At 37.9% G+C, this 17,830-nt stretch overlaps 1 protein-coding gene and 1 pseudogene across 2 annotated transcripts in view; one reads left to right on the top strand and one right to left on the bottom strand.

The window, feature by feature from the left end:
* Positions 1–17,830, top strand: part of SLC12A6 (solute carrier family 12 member 6) — an 88,874-nt gene that overhangs the window by 63,057 nt on the left and 7,987 nt on the right. For both annotated transcript variants that reach the window (XM_024755794.1, XM_024755795.1), the window contains 14 exons: positions 444–590; positions 1,971–2,025; positions 2,514–2,644; positions 3,611–3,852; positions 5,966–6,180; positions 7,140–7,298; positions 7,476–7,574; positions 7,846–7,903; positions 10,717–10,891; positions 11,192–11,310; positions 12,527–12,625; positions 14,815–14,934; positions 15,941–16,045; positions 16,453–16,621. In XM_024755794.1, the coding sequence (XP_024611562.1) occupies positions 444–590; positions 1,971–2,025; positions 2,514–2,644; positions 3,611–3,852; positions 5,966–6,180; positions 7,140–7,298; positions 7,476–7,574; positions 7,846–7,903; positions 10,717–10,891; positions 11,192–11,310; positions 12,527–12,625; positions 14,815–14,934; positions 15,941–16,045; positions 16,453–16,621 (1,893 nt within the window). The remainder of the gene's footprint in view (positions 1–443; positions 591–1,970; positions 2,026–2,513; positions 2,645–3,610; positions 3,853–5,965; positions 6,181–7,139; positions 7,299–7,475; positions 7,575–7,845; positions 7,904–10,716; positions 10,892–11,191; positions 11,311–12,526; positions 12,626–14,814; positions 14,935–15,940; positions 16,046–16,452; positions 16,622–17,830) is intronic.
* LOC112406809 (uncharacterized) lies at positions 4,346–4,474 on the bottom strand (annotated as a pseudogene).

The following is a 17,830-nucleotide window of genomic DNA, read 5'->3' on the forward strand; positions in this document are numbered from 1 at the left end:
AAACGACCCTCAGATGTATTTTATCAACTACGTTTACCAACTACTATGAAAGATTTATGCCAAATTCTGAAGGAATTCCATCAAATCATTATCCTTTTTTTTTTTTTTTAAAGAAAAAGCTATTGGCCTGAAGAACAGAAATTTTTAAGTTGTTGGGGATGCACTTAAAAGTTTATTTGTGATCAGATGCTTATGTAAAAATATGTGGAGAGCTATGTAAAGTTAAAATGTATATCTCTAGGAATAATAAAAAGTATGGTGATAAACATTTATTAAGATGGAGATTTTATATGTGCCTATTTAAAAATGCTGCATAAACATATCATCTCTGCTTTGCAATTAAAATGATAGGGTACAAGTTTTTATATAAAAGTAAAGGGATGAATCATCTCTTCTAGATGACTACATGATTTTTTTTCTTTTGTCAACATCTTTCTTTCCAGACCCCCCAAATGGGTACTTTCATGGGTGTTTACCTCCCATGTCTACAAAATATTTTTGGAGTGATCCTGTTTCTACGCCTTACATGGGTGGTGGGCACAGCTGGAGTTCTGCAGGCCTTTGCAATTGTCCTTATCTGCTGCTGTTGTGTAAGTCCTGAGTTGGCCCCTGAAGATCACCTGGAACATTGCAAGAGCTCAAGAGTATCATGCTTAACCTATTTGGGCATAAAAGAAAGAATACGTACTGGGGAAAGACTCATGATCTCAACAGGGGAGATTATTTTGATACTAAAATCTAAAGGATTTTCAGTTATTTAGTGTCAGTTATTCACTGCTTATATCTGTAATATGATGTACTCAAAATTACAAGGAAAGACTTCTGTAGGAAGTAGAAGATACTGTCCCTGACTTCAAAAAATTCAGAATACAAACCATTTGAACTCGATAACACTAGTGTTGTGACAGAAAGTATGTTAGAAAATGTGATGTGCTACTCCAGTGTGGTACCAATAAACAAAGCTGGTTGTTGTTTGCGGGTAAGAGGTATTCGTTTTGTTTTGCAGTCTCATCCGTTATCCCTTCCCCAGAAATTGGGGTGTTCTTTCCAGTTCTTCTTTCCATTATACTGAGAACGTTCTGGTCTTCCTTTAATTTAAACTCCTCTTATCTGTGTATCCCAGCCACATCTCTCAATTTTATTGTAAGTTGATAGATTATTATAAAAATTTTTATTTTATTATTAAGCCGTCTACAGACCTCTTTTATTACTATCACCATTATACACTCCCTGTGCTCAACTGAGTGCCATGTAACGCAGGGTAAGAGGACATAGTCCATATCATTAATAACTTAATGGTACCACCATTTTTTCCCCCCGTTTCTTAGTCTTGAAACTTCAGGGCCGTATTTGGCTCCTTGATTGCCTCTCATATCTCATCAGCTATCAAAGCCAGTCAGGTCTCCCTCTGAAATCTCTTTTGTTCAACGCTGTCTTTATATTCCCACTTCTACCACTGCAGTCCTTACCTCTCACTGAACTACCACAATAGCCTACTAACAAGTCACTCTGCCTCCATCTACTTCCTATCTTCAATCCATTCTGTACTCTGCTGCTATCAGGTAATGTTTTTAAAATACAGTTCTCATGATCTCAGAAGTCTTCAGTGGTTCCCCTTCTTACTGAATATTATTCTTGTTATTGTAGCCAGTCTTTAGTCAGTTTCCAATCTGTTTACCAAGTTTTTAACTAGGAGACCAGGGTGAGATCAGTGGTTCTCAATAGCACCTAACCTACTGATTACGATGTAGGAGCGTTTTAACAGAGTACTCAAGACACCAGTAGTGTGACTAGTGTAGCGTGTTGAAGCACATCTCATTTGCATACCATTTGGTATGACAGGCAACTCCCTCCATAAAAGTAGGTAGAATTAAATATTTGATAAGTGCTCTGAGGTCCACAGATGGGAAAGTAGTACAGAAATGTCGTCTTTATACAGTAACAGTCTTCTCCTTTCTCTTTCTTTACAGACAATGTTGACTGCTATCTCCATGAGTGCCATTGCCACTAATGGAGTGGTGCCAGGTCAGTAGCTAAGGCTGGATTTCAGGGATTGTCATTGATTACTGTATATTTCTACTATAAAGCCAGAGGTGCAAACTTCCAAGGCACAGAATACTATTTAGTTAGTGGCCACAGGCACTAACACTATTTGACTTCAGAATACCTTCTTTTAAAACTCTCTGTATGTTTTAAGCTAGAATCCGTAATTTCTACTGCATTCTTAGCTTCTTTTACTTAGAATATATATTTTATTCATCTATCTCATGCCTGTAGTAAATATCCTCTGATATTTTTCTAAGTAATACTGACAAATTGTGCTGATTTATGTGTAACATTAGATGTGCAGTATGCAGGTTTCGTCTTTTACTCCCTACCAGGAAATCTACTTTTTATCATATTCAGGGTTTTCAAAAAGCCTGAAACATTTATCCTTTTATGCGACTTGTTTACATTCCTGTTACTTACATACTTTTTTTTTTATCCTGTTCACCTTCTGTTTTGCCTTTTAGCTGGGGGCTCATACTTTATGATTTCCCGAGCACTGGGCCCAGAGTTTGGTGGGGCTGTTGGCCTCTGCTTTTATCTTGGTACCACATTTGCAGCAGCCATGTATATCCTTGGTGCCATTGAAATTTTTCTGGTGAGTAATGACTTAATTGTGGTCTAAAGTATAGAAAAGATATAGATTTGGATTTATTTTGCCATTGGATATCAAAGCTTCTGAGAAATCAGCTACAGGAATCAATCAAGTGATTGACTGCTAACCTGTTATTGACCTTGTACTGTGAATGAGTAAGAAAGGTTGAGGTTATCTTTTGCCTTGCCTACTCCTTCCCCTCCACCAAATCACCAGCACCCTGCCACCTCAACCAAAAAGTTAAAGTCTCAGAGGCAAGACTTTGGCTAGTGGGGGAAAAGTAAAAGAAAGTTTATCTCTTTTGATGTCTTTATCCCAATGAAACAAAATGTTTTTCATTTATTTATTCACTAGGATATATTTCTTACTATTTAAAGTAACGATAGCAGAAGTAGGACTCAAGATAATCATTACAATTATTTTGTATAACACTTTAAATAAATTATTAACACATTCCTTGTTTTTCCATTTGGGAGTGTAAGTATTCAGAATGGCACATAGACTTTATTTTATTTATTTATTTATTTTAAAATTTTTGGCTGCATTGGCTCTTCGTTGCAGTGCATGGGCTTCTTATTGCGGTGGCTTCTCTTGTTGTGGAACACAGGCTCTAGGCACGCGGGCTTCAGTAGTTGTGCCACGTGAGCTCAGTAGTTGTGGTGCACGGGCTTAGTTACTCCGCAGCATTTGGGATCTTCCTGGACCAGGGCTTGAACTCATGTCCCCTGCATTAGCAGGCGGATTCTTAACCACTGCACCACCAGGGAAGCCCTGGCATGTAGACTTTTAAAAAAATCCATGATATCTCATTTCTGTAGGCATTTTAGATCGAAATATGAATTAGGCTATGTCTCCAGTCATTTTCTGTCTCAGTTTTGCTTTCCTTCGTGAAAGTAAATGCAAACTACAACAGCCCTTTTATTTGATTATTTTGAAATGACCTTATTTTCTGCTTCTTTTGCCTAACAGGTATATATTGTCCCCCAAGCTGCCATCTTTCATAGTGACGATGCACTCAAGGAGTCAGCAGCCATGCTAAATAACATGCGTGTCTATGGCACAGCCTTCTTGGTCCTCATGGTATTGGTGGTATTCATCGGTGTACGCTATGTGAACAAGTTTGCCTCGCTCTTTCTGGCCTGTGTCATTGTGTCCATCTTGGCCATCTATGCTGGAGCCATCAAGTCTTCTTTTGCCCCTCCACACTTCCCGTACGTGTCTCTCTGACTAGCCATCATTATTTGGTAGTCATTAACAGTACCTGGTGATGTGATCATTTCAAGTCAGAATCTCACAGTTTCTCTGAGATTTCCCTCTTGGATAAGCCCAGTTAGCATCTGTGCGGGAAGCCTCCCAGCAAATTGTGTCGTGTTGATCCTCTTCCTTGTGTCCCAAGTATACAACTGGCAGCCACGGCAGTCATTTGGATATAGATAGTGGGTTTTCAAAACCTCCTGATAATGATTATGCATATTTGAACTATTCATAAAGGCCTTTTCAAACAGCGTAGTTTTGCCAGCAACCTTTATAAAGTATTTAAAGGTTAGATTCCTTTTATTGATGAAGAATCAAGAGATCAAGGAAACCTAGATTCCTACCTAAATATTTATAATTAAATTTTTTGTTCTGCTGTTAGTACATAATGACCTTTCTAGTCATAAAATAAAGGGAAATAAATGTCACATCTTTTGCATATATATCTTTATATATATATATATATATTATATTACATACCATAAGTAGTACAGGTACCTTAAGGTATATTTTTTCAATTAGCAATAATCGCGCCTCAGATAAACCTCATTGGCTACGATACTGCCACTGCGCAAAGCTAAGGTATACTTTTTGAAGTAGAAATGGATTTGTACAGCTGCGTGACTCACAGGCTCACCTGTTTTCCATTTGACTAGTGGCATAGGGACTAGACGGCACTGAGTGTTGTTTGTCACCTTATTACAGTGACTGTCTTTGAAGAGTCATCCTGATCACTCAGGGATCAAACTCATCAGTCTTATGTTGATTTAACCTGATTACAGAAAGATAGATTTTTGAAGATGAAAAAACAGGTCCATAGAGGTTAAATGACCTGCCCCAAAGTTAATAATTGTCAGAGCAAGAAAATGGATCCTGTGATTTCCTGATTCCCAGTTCAGTGTTTCTTCTGCTATGCTAAATGATGTCAGTAATAGATTCCATCATAAATTTTCAGTCTGCTTGTCTAGGGGCTGCCAAGCAACTGGAGACCCACTTGAAGGCTACATTCTGCCTGTATCTTAACTTGGGAAATTCCATTTTGCCTCAAGTTCTCCTTTGATGCTTTTCCTCTTTTATGGTGGGCAAAAGTTCATGATGTGTGGTATTTTCATTAAAATATTTCAGCAGAACAAGCCAAAAAACCTAGAGGAATGCATGAAACAGTACTGGGAAATGTTGAGAGTTGTTGAAGCTAAGTAATGGGTACATGGCTTATTGCATATGTATGCTATCATTTTGCAGATTTGAAAAGCTTTTTTCCTCCTGAGAGGTATTTTTAACTGTGGGTGTATTATTCCTTTATTCATATTTGTATCTCTGGGTGAATGAAAAAAAATAAAATCAGCAGTTTGTATTTGTATTATCCTTAACTACCCTCACCCCTACTGGGTCTGGGCTTAAGTTCAAAAAGTTTTTTATTAGGCCATAGACGGATGGCCTAATTCTAGCCAAGCTGTCTTCCTTGAAACAGAAGACAGAAGCTCTGACCTTTAGCATAACATTTTCAAGGGAGTTGTTATGAACATAAGGCTTTTTCTTAGGCCAAAGAGAAAGGGGTGGATTTGTGTGTGTGTGTGTGTGTGTATGTGTGTGTGTGTGTGTGTGTGTGTGTGTGTGTGTGTGTGTGTATGGAAAGAACAAACGGACTCTAAGATTCTTTTAAGACCTAACAATTGGTTAATAACCTAAAAATTCTGGAAGATGACTCAGAACAGCATCTTCAGACAGTTCTCCTATTTGAATTCTGTCACTACTGCCTACCACCTGTATGACCTCGGGCAGACTCCTTTTTCTCCCTAAACTTCAGTTCCTCCATCCACAATGTAGAAATACTAGTACATATTTTGTGAGATCGCTGTAAGGATTACACTGGCAGAAAACGTAAGACACCATTCACAGAGCTAGTCATTATTAGTTCTTTAACCATCTATGACAGTAAAAACTCTTAGAGATGAGATTTTTTTTTTCTTGAGCATACCTATATACTAACCTGTTTCTAACCTATTTTCTTTTTTAAAATACTTTTTTCCCCTTGCTTCATCTTTCTTCTCCCTGTTTGTTTTCATTTAGGGTCTGCATGCTGGGCAACCGCACCCTTTCATCAAGGCACATTGATATTTGCTCGAAGACTAAGGAAATTAACAACATGACAGTACCGTCAAAGTTATGGGGCTTCTTCTGTAATTCAAGTCAGTTTTTCAATGCCACCTGTGATGAATACTTTGTTCACAATAATGTCACTTCAATCCAGGGCATCCCTGGATTGGCTAGCGGTGTCATTACAGGTGAGTTGGGAGGATTGGGGACACATTTTTAAAATTTTTCTCTGAGGAGGGCTTTGCCATCTTGTTGAGCCTTTATTTTTATTTTTTGGTCATGCCACGCGGCTTGTGGGATCTTAGTTCCCCAACCAGGCATCGAACCCACACCCCCTGCGTTGGAAGCACGGAGACTTAACCACTGGACCTCCAGGGAAGTCCCTAGACTTTGCCATCTTAGACTCATCTATTGTCCATCAATACTGCCACGGTGCCACTTCCCTTCTTAAGTTCAGCACACAGCTCTTAATTCAACATCTTTCTGCTTTTCTGTTTGTGATTTTATCCTTTTTCAGGACTCCCTTGCAGTGTTGTCTGCTAAAATGTACTGCTCTTGAATGCAGAGCTGAGCAAATGACTTTTTAACTTAAGATAATAAAGTATTCTCTGTGTTATTATAAACTTGCCAATGTTTTTCCCACAGTGACAGCTAGAATTATTTTAATGTCATCACATCCACATGTATGTTTTCCTAACTCATCTAAACTTCTGAAATTCTCCGTAAGTGACTCCTATTTTAACTGTTTGGCCCACAAATTTCTTTGCACGTAAGCAAGTTTACACTAAGGTGTTCAAAATAGCATTGATGCCTAATTTTTTTAAAAAAAATAGGTTTTATAAGGCATTCAGCTTTAGTTCGCTTAACTTTTACTAATTTGCATTGGTAAACTTAGCTGCATTTGTACGTACCAAAGTATTTTGTCAAATTACATTTGAACCAGATGAGAAAAGGCATTAGGTTTTTATTTATGTGTGCTTTGTTATATGATATATATGTGCATATATCTGTGCTCATGTAGAAGCAAACATACCCTTAAAAGCTATATAAATGATGAATCTGACTTAGAATGTTGTTGGCTAGAACATTATCTAATTATGTCCTTTCCATAGTGCTGCTGCTTATATACCCTTTTTTCCCACTGCAGAGAATCTTTGGAGTAATTATATACCAAAGGGAGAGATTATTGAAAAGCCCTCAGCCAAATCTTCTGATGTCTTAGGCAGCTTAAACCATGAGTATGTCCTTGTTGACATTACCACCTCTTTCACTCTTCTGGTGGGGATCTTCTTTCCATCTGTCACAGGTAAGCAGATGGGCTGTTGCCTATTTTACAAACAATCAGACCCAGGGAGTGATTTTTCTTACACAAAACTATATTCTCAGGATTCCCAGATTTGCCTGTAGTCTTTGATAGCAATGTGAATATCAAAAGTGTCCAGGAACTGAAGAAGTTAACTTGTTCTTTTTTCCTTTTCTAAAGGTATCATGGCTGGATCAAACAGATCTGGAGATCTGAAAGACGCTCAAAAGTCTATTCCCATTGGCACTATCCTCGCCATCCTGACTACCTCCTTTGTTTGTATCCTTTTGATGGATCCAGTCTGAGTCTTAGTCATAGGAACAGCCATAGAACAAGGGTGATCAGTATTTTTATCCTGGTAATAAAGATATCTGCTTTTTACCACCTCACTTCACATCAGATAATCTACCCACCTCATCTCTAAAACTCAAGAAAGAATTTATGAGATAAGTGAATTTAGCCACTCATTTTACTGATAGAAGAAGTTTCCTGAGTGTTTATGTTCATATTAGAAGGTGAACATCAGTTTCCTTGACTCTCAATATCATAGATTTAAGCAATGTTGTCCTTTTTGGTGCATGTATTGAAGGTGTTGTTCTCAGAGACAAGTGAGTAGTTGATTTCTTTGTAACAATCGTGTGTCTATCTTCCATTATGTCTGATCATCCCAAACAGCCCCAAGACAGTTATAAACTCAAAACCCACCTGAGATATATATCACAACTAACAATTAGAAAATACATGTATATAGGTCCCCAAAAGGGAGCTGTATAATAAGGGCCAGTATGTTGTTGTATAAGATGCAGTGGATATAGGACTTCATAAAGCAGTGAATTTGTCTGAATAATGAGGACTTTTATGTACAGTAAAGAGAGCTGTTGGAAAACTAACAGTAAAGGAGGGCAAATAATAAAAAATAAAAATTTAAAAATTGTTTCTAGCATCTCCTCTATGAGACATAAGTGTGTCTGATTGGCATTCTAAATAAAATCTTGAAACTTACTTTCTTCATTTTCTTCATGAAGGCTGCTGAGTGTTTTTCCTTTCATCTGTGAATACAAAAAAAGAGAGAAATGTTTTGCAAGAGATTTCTAGAAAACTCTTCCTCTAAAACCTGCTATATCTCTTCCCTTTTCCCCCATCTTAAGGAGTTAATAGCCTTACCATTCATCCCTTTCTCAAAACAGAAACCTAGGTGTCATCCTAGACTTCTTCCATCAATTCCCTCATCCAGTTGGTTTCTAAGCCCTATAAATTTCACCCTTCATTCTTTCTAGAGCTCATCCTTTCCACTTTTTTTATCCCCATCACTCTGTACAGGCCTTCAGGATCTTTTGCCTAGATTATTGTAATACTCTCCCTTTCAGTTTTACTACCTTCTAATCTTTCTTCTACACTGTCACCAGAATGATTTTTCTAAAACACAAAATTTGATCATAGAACCTTCCTGCTCAGAGCCTGCCAAAGCCCCTTAATGCTCATTACTTTGGTCTTGCCCTCTCTACCTCTTTCTGATCTCATCTCCCACCGTTCCCTCAAAAAACCCCTAAGCTCCAGCCATAACACAGAGTTAAATATTGTTGTTTCAACTCTCCATCCAGCCACATATTTGTGGGAGCAATGTTATTTGCTTAGGATGGGTTACTCCCACCTGGCAGACTTATATTCATCCTCTAAGACTAGACTAAGTGTCCTTTATCCTGTGAAGCTTTCCCAGACTCACGCAATAGATAACCGCTCCTCCCTTTGTTCAGCCACTCTACTGAACATATTGTATTATTGCACTTAAAATACTGTATTGCAGCTACTTGATTTCATATTTCTGTCCCCTATACTAGATTGAATTCTTTGAGGACAAGAACTCTAACAGATGCTATATAAATATTGTTAACAAAAATAAATAAGTAACACAGTTTATTATTTCTATATGATTGTGATTGAAAATGGGTTTATAGCGCTTTGGTAAATTATAATATAAAAATTATAGAAAGTGTAAATTAGAATACCACTTCAGAAAACTGTTGGACATTATCTCCTAAAGTTGAACATATGCATACCTGATGAACCAGCAATTCCACTGCTAGGTATATCCAACACAAATGCATGCATGTGTGCATTAAGAAGTGTGCACAAGGATTCTTTCAGTGGAATTGTTCTTACGAGGCAAAATCTGGAAATAGTCCAAATGTCCATCCGTAGTAGAATGAATAAATTATGTATTCATGTGATGGAAAACTATACAGCAGCGAAAATTAATGAACCACAGCTATGTACCAAAAGAAAAATTTCACAATGTTGAATCAAAGAAACCAAATACAAAAGATATACACTGTTTCATTTATTTAAAGTCTAAAAACAGGTAAAACTATATAGCATTAAAAATTAGGAGAGTGGGGAGGGAGAAAGAGCTGGTGAGTGGGCATAAGAGAGGATCTTGGGTGCTGGCAGTGTGTTCTGTTTCTTGACTGGATGTTTTACGTGGATGTTTGCTTTGTGAAAATTTATTGAAATATGCATTTAGTTTTTGCACATTTCTTTTGTGTGTGTGATACATTGTAAAAAATCATTAAAACCATAAATAATTAAACAGTGAGACACCATGTTTTACCCATCAAGTTAGCAGTGACTTAAAATTTTAATACTCAGAGCTGGTGTGAAATAGGTATGTGCCATAAGACATGAACCTTCATCTACTTCCAGTGGGAATAAATCCAGTATACCCTTTCTGGAAAGCACTTTGGTAGTGCTTTGAAATATCTAACGATGTTGATCCCTTTTGTTGCAGTTATTCCCTCTTAGGAATCTACCATAAGGAAAAACAATTTGAAATGTGAATGTGGACATGTGCATAAAGATGTCAATCACAGTATTTTCTATAGTAGAAAATCAACACTAGAGGAACGGATAATGTAAATTATGATAATGTAAAGAAACGTGTAAAAATGTTTATTCATGAGTTTTTCATGACATAGAAAATTGCTTATAAGTTTTAAAAAGAGTACAGAAGTATAGGTGCAGTATGGTCTCATCTATGTTTTTAAAAACAGTAAACACTAAAATATGCAAGGTATGCAAAATGTTAGCAGTTACGTTATGATTATGGATTTCCTCCCTGCTTTTTTTGTATTTTTCTATACTTCTACAGTTTTTCTGCAGGGTAGATATTTTGATAATTTGAGGGGGAAAGCTTTAATTAAAGCTTAGCTTATTTTCTGGCCCTACAGGTTATTTTTTTTCTTAATATAGGCTACTAGTGCCTTTTGATCAGACCTACCTACATTTACATTTGTTATTATTCATGTCTATCTCAATTTTGATTCTCTAAAAATTATAAATAGAAAACATTGGGGGAATGTCAGTCTAGTTTTTTCGTCTAAAGTTATTTCCAGGTCAAATTTCCTCACTCTGATTTCTCTCCCAGGTTTGGGGATGCTGTGAAAGGTAATCTCGTGGTGGGTACCTTATCTTGGCCGTCCCCGTGGGTGATTGTTATTGGCTCCTTCTTCTCCACGTGTGGGGCTGGACTTCAGAGTCTCACAGGTGCACCGAGGCTGCTACAGGCTATAGCCAAGGATAACATCATACCCTTTCTGAGGGTGAGTGACCCTGTCCTATGCCCTCTTCCTGTTTTCCCAGGTTTTACAAGAAACAGTGTGATCTTCATAAGGCTTAGGAATTACTGGATCATATAATATGAAGACGTGGGTTTTTAGCACAAGACCCTCTAAATCTCTAGTATGAGTTTACATGTGAGTGGGGTAAAGGCATTTAAAAGCTACCACAGTTGTAATACTATTATTTTTCAGAGCTGTGAAACCATAGCATAGAGGAACCAGGGAGCATTGACTCAAACCCTCCCCACACTCCTGTGTCTGATATTTCCCTTCTATGTACAGGTGTTTGGTCACAGCAAAGCCAATGGGGAACCTACCTGGGCTTTACTTCTAACTGCTGTCATTGCAGAGCTGGGAATCCTTATTGCCTCCCTGGATCTTGTGGCCCCAATTCTTTCCATGTAAGAGCCAGTTATTCTTTTCACTTACTCTTGCTTATGTGATGTATAATACATGTTGATTTCCATCAGGCATGTGACAGTAGTGATAACAGAGAGAACCAAGTATAGGTGTAACTTCACCTAAATAATAAATATTCCTGAGACTTTTCATGTAAGGCTAACTTCATAAGTTGTCATGGTTTCTTTCTACCTGCATAACTTCAAAAGTTCTTTGCCTTCATTTCTGATTTGTTATCAACTGATTGTAGCTTTTACTACTAGTCATTCAACTTATTGACTTATTGATGACTTACTACCTCCCTGGCACTGGGCAGTATGCTGAGAATAAGCATAAGGTGGCTGAGACACAACCTCAGAGAATTGGTGGTAGATAGATAAAGAAACCAGTGATCCCTGTCTAGTGTGATGAGTACTGTGGTCAAGGTGAATACTGAGCACTATATGAGCTCCAAAGACTGAGACTCAGGAAAGGTTTTCTGGAAGAAGTGACACTTGTATCTTGAAGGATTGCTAATCAGTGAAGGGGTCAAAGAGATCCCAGGCAGGGAATGTGTGTGAAGGAACCGAGAGATGAAATAGTGCAGCACATCTGGAGAAGTGAAGGTTTGGCTTTGATCGAGTGGGAGGTTGCGGGTTGGAGAGGTGCAGAGCGGGGAAATAGGTAGAGCCAGATCACAAAGGACCTGGAACTTCTACCTGAAAGTAGTGGGTAATCCTTTGAGAACAAAATTATCATGTTTCTGTTTCATAATGATCAATTCAGTATAAAAGAGAGGTTAGAAGGAGGCCAAAATTGAGCTGGGAGTGCCAGCTGGAAGCTTATTTCACTAATCCAACAAAGAAGAAATGAGAGCCTCAACTATGCTCATAGAAGTAGAGGTGGAAAGGAGGGGGGAAAAGTTTAGAGATTTGTAAATAGGTAGAATCCGTAGGACTTGATAAGTGAATTTGGAACAAGGTTGAGTAGTGAAGAGGAAACCGGGATTGTCCCAAGAAGAACCGGGGAAAGAGTGGTTGTGTCTTTCACTGAGATAGAACTTCGGAGGTTGAGCAGGTTTGTGTGGAGGTTAAGTTCCTCTACACCCTAGTCTTAATTAAAGGCTAGTGGCCTAGAGCAAAGGCTTAAATATAGCAAATCTCTCGAGTTATGTAAAGTAACCTTTGAAGAATTATTTTACAGTAATAGTCATTCCTCTTACTTTTTTTATTCTGCCAGGTTTTTTCTCATGTGTTACCTCTTCGTGAACTTGGCATGTGCCTTGCAAACATTACTTCGAACACCCAATTGGAGACCCCGGTTCCGCTACTACCACTGGTAAGTCAGCTTTTTTTTCTTCTTCTTCACCACATTTGGAGAGAACCCATCATTGAACTAGAAAACTAGGAGATTCTGAGTTCTCGATACAATTTTTTCTTGGTCACCCATTTCCTACTGTCTGTTGCAACTTCCAGTGCTCACATGAACTTCCACCATCCTACTGTGGTTTTTTTTTATATATGGTTTTATAATAACTTATAATACCCACTTGAGAATAAAGATCAAAACTGTGAAATAAATACTTCCAGGCTGCTGTGTTCTGCAGGTTAAAACAACCTACCCTTTGCATATCTGATTGCCTGTTTCCCTCTTCGCTAAGCACTGGGCTTCATTTCTTTCCATTTATCCTCATATCCGCATCAGTTTTCATCAGTTTTGATTCTCAGACTCCCTTTCTTAGTGTGATTTCATTTAGTAGTTAAGAGCATGAGGGGACTTCCTGGTGGTCCAGTGGTTAAGACTCCACACTCCCAATGCAGGGGGCCCGGGTTCGATCCCTGGTCGGGGAACTAAGATCCCACACACCTAAACTATCGAGCCTGCGTGCTCTAGAGCCCATGTGCCACAACTACAGAAGCCTGCGTGCCGCAACGAAGACCCAGCCCAGCCAAAATTAATTAATTTATTACTTTTTAAAAAAAAAATTAAAAAAAAAGGAGTATGAGCTATGGAGTCAGATGACCTGAGTTCAAGTGTCAGCTCTACTATTTCCTAGTTTGTAACTTTCAACAAAGCACATAACCACATAAAATTTCATTTTATTCATTTGTAAAATGGGACTAATAGTATTATCTATCTCATAGGGTTGTTTTGAGATAATGTAAAGCACTGAGCACAGTGCCTGTACACTGTGCAGGTACACAGTAAAGCTCTCAATGAAATGTTGCTACAGCTGCTGCTGTTGTGTTCACGTCTCCTCAGTCCTAAAGGAGCCACCACGTTTTTAGCTACCATCCCATTTCTTTCCATTTCTTTTCTGTCACAGCTAGAGGTTCTTTAATATGCCCTGTATGTACCTGTTGCTACATTCCTCTTTGCCGACTTTTTCCTTGATCCCTTTCTAGTTTCACTTACCAGTGGTGGGTAGTGATGTAACCTTTATCTGGCACAAATTTAGATCTTCAACTGATCTTGACACCTCTAATCCTCTTTCTAGCTTTAACTTTAGTTAAACATTCATTATGGGACTTCCCTGGTGGCGCAGTGGTTGAGAGTCCCCCTGCCGATGCAGGGAGCACGGGTTCGTGCCCCGGTCTGGGAAGATCCCACATGCCACGGAGCGGCTGGGCCCGTGAGCCATGGCCGCTGAGCCTGCGCGTCCGGAGCCTGTGCTCCTCAACGGGAGAGGCCGCAACAGGGAGAGGCCCGCGTACCAAAAAAAAAAAAAAAAGTTTATTCTGAACTTTTTTTGTGTTACTATTTTGCTTTTGTTACTTTTTCTCTTTCCCTTTACACTCTATATTTTCATTCATTAGATCCTAATTTTCTCCAGATTAACAACTGTTCTATTTGTTCTTTGAAATTTGTCATACAACTAAGTTCATTCTGTACAGAAAACAACTTCAGTAAGCATAGTTGTCTACCTATTTGATCAAAACAAGAATTTCATTATTTTCTTCCAAGTTCCTTACGTAAAGTAAAGAAACTAATGGGAGATTTTTTCCAGTGGGTTCTGCAGTTGTGTTAATAAATGTTCATAAAGTTTTTAGTCATATTCACGTGAAATACTTTTTTTAAAAAGATCAAAGAGTTATTAATAATTTTGACTACACGTCCCATCTTTGCTTTCCCATGTAGGTATTAATTGTCCTCATAACTACAGATGACTTTCATAGCATCCCTATTCATTTATATGTTCTTCCAGCAATGGGAAACATCAGCACTAAGGGTGGTTCAGGGCTCAGTGCAGATCTATTGATTGTTGCTAGTCCATGATAAGACAACTATAAAAACTGAGAAAAAGCATTTAGAAACTTTATAGCAATTTGACATTGTCACAACATCCAAGCATATAACAGTTTTTCTAGTAATTCATTTTTATTGCATTTTATAGAAGTTCTATCTGCAACATATTGGAATTTTTAAAAATAATTTCTCACCAGTTTAAGAAGCACCTTTGGCACAGATTTCTTTTGCAGCTGCTTAGAAAAACATTTAAAAAATTCTTTTTGTTTTTAATTTTCTAGGGCCCTCTCTTTCATGGGAATGAGTATCTGTCTGGCTCTGATGTTTATTTCTTCCTGGTATTATGCCATCGTAGCTATGGTGATAGCTGGTATGATCTACAAGTACATCGAGTACCAAGGGTAAGTCTGGATATACAACCTTGATTGCTGCTAAAACTATCGAAACTGGCTAGTTTGGTTAGAGCCAGCCTGGTGAAAATTGCATTAGGGATCCAGGAAACTTCATTCATCTGTACCCAAATTTTGTACCCCTAATTCTCTTAGTCACCTTACAGACATAAGCCATTGATCATAAAGGGAACCTGTTGAGAAAGTATGAATGGATCAGGGAAAAGATAACTAAAAGGATGTACTGAAATAGTAATGATAGTATTAAAGTATACTTTGCCAGAAACTAATACAACATTGTATATCAACTATACTCCAATAGAAATAAAAAAAAAATAACCAACAAGGACCTACTGTATAGCACTGTATAGCACAGGGAACTCTGCTCAATACTCGTATATGTATAACTGAATCACTTTGCTGTACACCTGAAACTAACCCAACATTGTTATCAACTATACTCCAGTACAAAATTAAAATTAAAAAACAAAGTATAACACAAATATAAATATTCTTGCTTATCTCTTCAGGCAAGGAATTGTGTCTGAAATGGAAAATAAATTAGTCCTGAATAACTTTGTAACAACTAAGACTTCACTAACAACGTCCCCAAATTAGGAATAAATAACACTCTGATCTAGAAGATTACATTGAGTTTTGCTTTCTCTGCAATTATTTTTGAAATAATTTAAACTTGGGATCTGTAGTAACTTCCTAATCGAAATTGCTATTTTACATTATTGCTTTTGAATAGTTACATCGCAGGACAAGTCAAGTGACCCTTCCAGCCTTTATTCTGAACGGTTGTGTAGTGCAGTGTGTTGGTGAAGGGTAGTGTTGATCTGCTTACTGTGGGTTCATTATGTTAATAGAGAGCATCATATAAATAATTAATATGAGCTTTAATATTCTACCTTGTGTGTGTATGTTACTTTTAGATAAAGAAAAAGTAAACTGTTTTTTGAGATTGTACTTACGGTTTAAATCTGTCTCTGCTCTTTTCTCCTCTTTCTCCCAGAGCTGAGAAAGAATGGGGTGATGGTATCCGCGGGCTGTCCCTCAGTGCAGCCCGATTTGCTTTGCTTCGGCTGGAAGAAGGACCTCCACACACTAAAAACTGGAGGTAAAAAAACCAACAGAGCTTAGTGGTGTTTGGCACAGAGTTACCACACAGAAAGGTGTGCTTCATTGATTACAGGATAAGGAAATCATGGGGCTCAAGGAATTCATGAAATGGACATGCTTTGACTGATTCTAAATTCTTGATCCTCTGTTCCCTTTTAATCATGTGCTATATGATCTAGACTTCTACCATTTTCATTCTTCCTTCAAGACTGATCAATTTGAGCTAATACTGGGAAAATACAGAATAACTGTGCAGCCGCACCCTATCATTTTCTCTAATCTCTTCCTTCTGTCAAAGTACGTGTTTTATACAGATCTCCTGAATTAAAGGGTAGACTTGTCATTCTGTCCCCAGCCCCAGAGTGTTTTCTCATCCCACCCCCTTCCCCGCCAACCTCTTTACAGGCCTCAGTTGCTTGTACTGCTGAAACTAGATGAAGACCTACATGTCAAGCATCCTCGCCTCCTCACCTTTGCTTCACAGCTTAAGGCAGGAAAGGGTCTCACTATTGTGGGCTCTGTCATCGTGGGGAACTTCCTGGAGAACTATGGTGAAGCTTTAGCTGCTGAGCAGGTAAGAGTCAAGGCTTATTGACCTCGTGGAATTTAGCTTATGGTTTTGTGCTGTTGTGTCATAAGACCTCAGATTTCTAAATTAATCCCTTTCCTGAGTGATCTAGGAGGTGTCCTTCATAGTGCTGACTTGAATGGTCATATTCTCCCAAATACTACGATGAACTAGAAGATAATAATTTATTCTTCCCATTTAAAAAGCATTTCTAAACTATAAGATTATCAAGGCTAAGCACTATTTCCAAATAGACTCCAGACATTGACTCAGCCCTGAGAGAAGTCATGTAAATAAATCATCCCTTGAACTATGGTGATGGTTCCTCTCAATCTTGTGACAACAAGGAGCGATGAGCACATTTTCTTCCTCTTTGCTAATCTACATGGTGCCATGACCAAGATTCCTTTGCTACTTCTGATTAGCTTATGGGATATTAAAGTTCTTCCTGAAGAAGAAAGTAGATTTCACTCTATTATAAATGATAGAACTCACCCTGGAGAAATTTCAGTTACATTTCAAAAATTTTACTGGATTTCATTTTGGAATGCTTTGAAACCCTAGAACTAGAAATGCTGAAGAAACATTAGTCCAGAATGATCACAAAAATAAATAAAAAGCACGGTATTGGAAATCAAGAGACCCCAATTATCCTAGCTACACCGCTGACTTAATCTGTGCCTTTGGGAAAATCATATCCATTTTCTACACCATTATTCTCTCTACCTTTCTACCAAGAGAGTGAAGTAAGACTAAATGAAATATTATCTCCAGACTGGCTTGAATAAATAAAAGAATAGTAAAACAAATACAAGTTTCGCAAGTAATCACCATTAAAATATCAAAAGGGATATGGAAGTAGCAAAAACAAAAATAGAAAACATACCTGAGATAATTCTAAATTGAAACTGAATCGTCATATTGAATTTCTAGTAATATGAGTCAGGGCAAGACTGGGACTAAGGAAGGAAGGAGATTATGTTCACACTCACCCTGGGCAATTAAGAAGGAATATTGAATATTCACTTTGTGACGATCCCTATTCTCAATTTGTTTGGTATGTTAGAAAGAAAAGCAGAAGAGAGGAAAAGGTAGAGGAACTATCAGTACATGTAGACAACTACCTACATATGTAGTAAGCACTTAGCAAGTGAAAAAGGCAAAGGATAATAAAATTTCATTGGGATAAATTAAACTTTTTGAATTGTTCTGTAG

This window comes from Neophocaena asiaeorientalis, unplaced genomic scaffold (genome assembly GCF_003031525.2).
Source record: "Neophocaena asiaeorientalis asiaeorientalis breed wild unplaced genomic scaffold, Neophocaena_asiaeorientalis_V1.1 scaffold945, whole genome shotgun sequence".
Taxonomy (NCBI): Eukaryota; Metazoa; Chordata; class Mammalia; order Artiodactyla; family Phocoenidae; genus Neophocaena; species Neophocaena asiaeorientalis.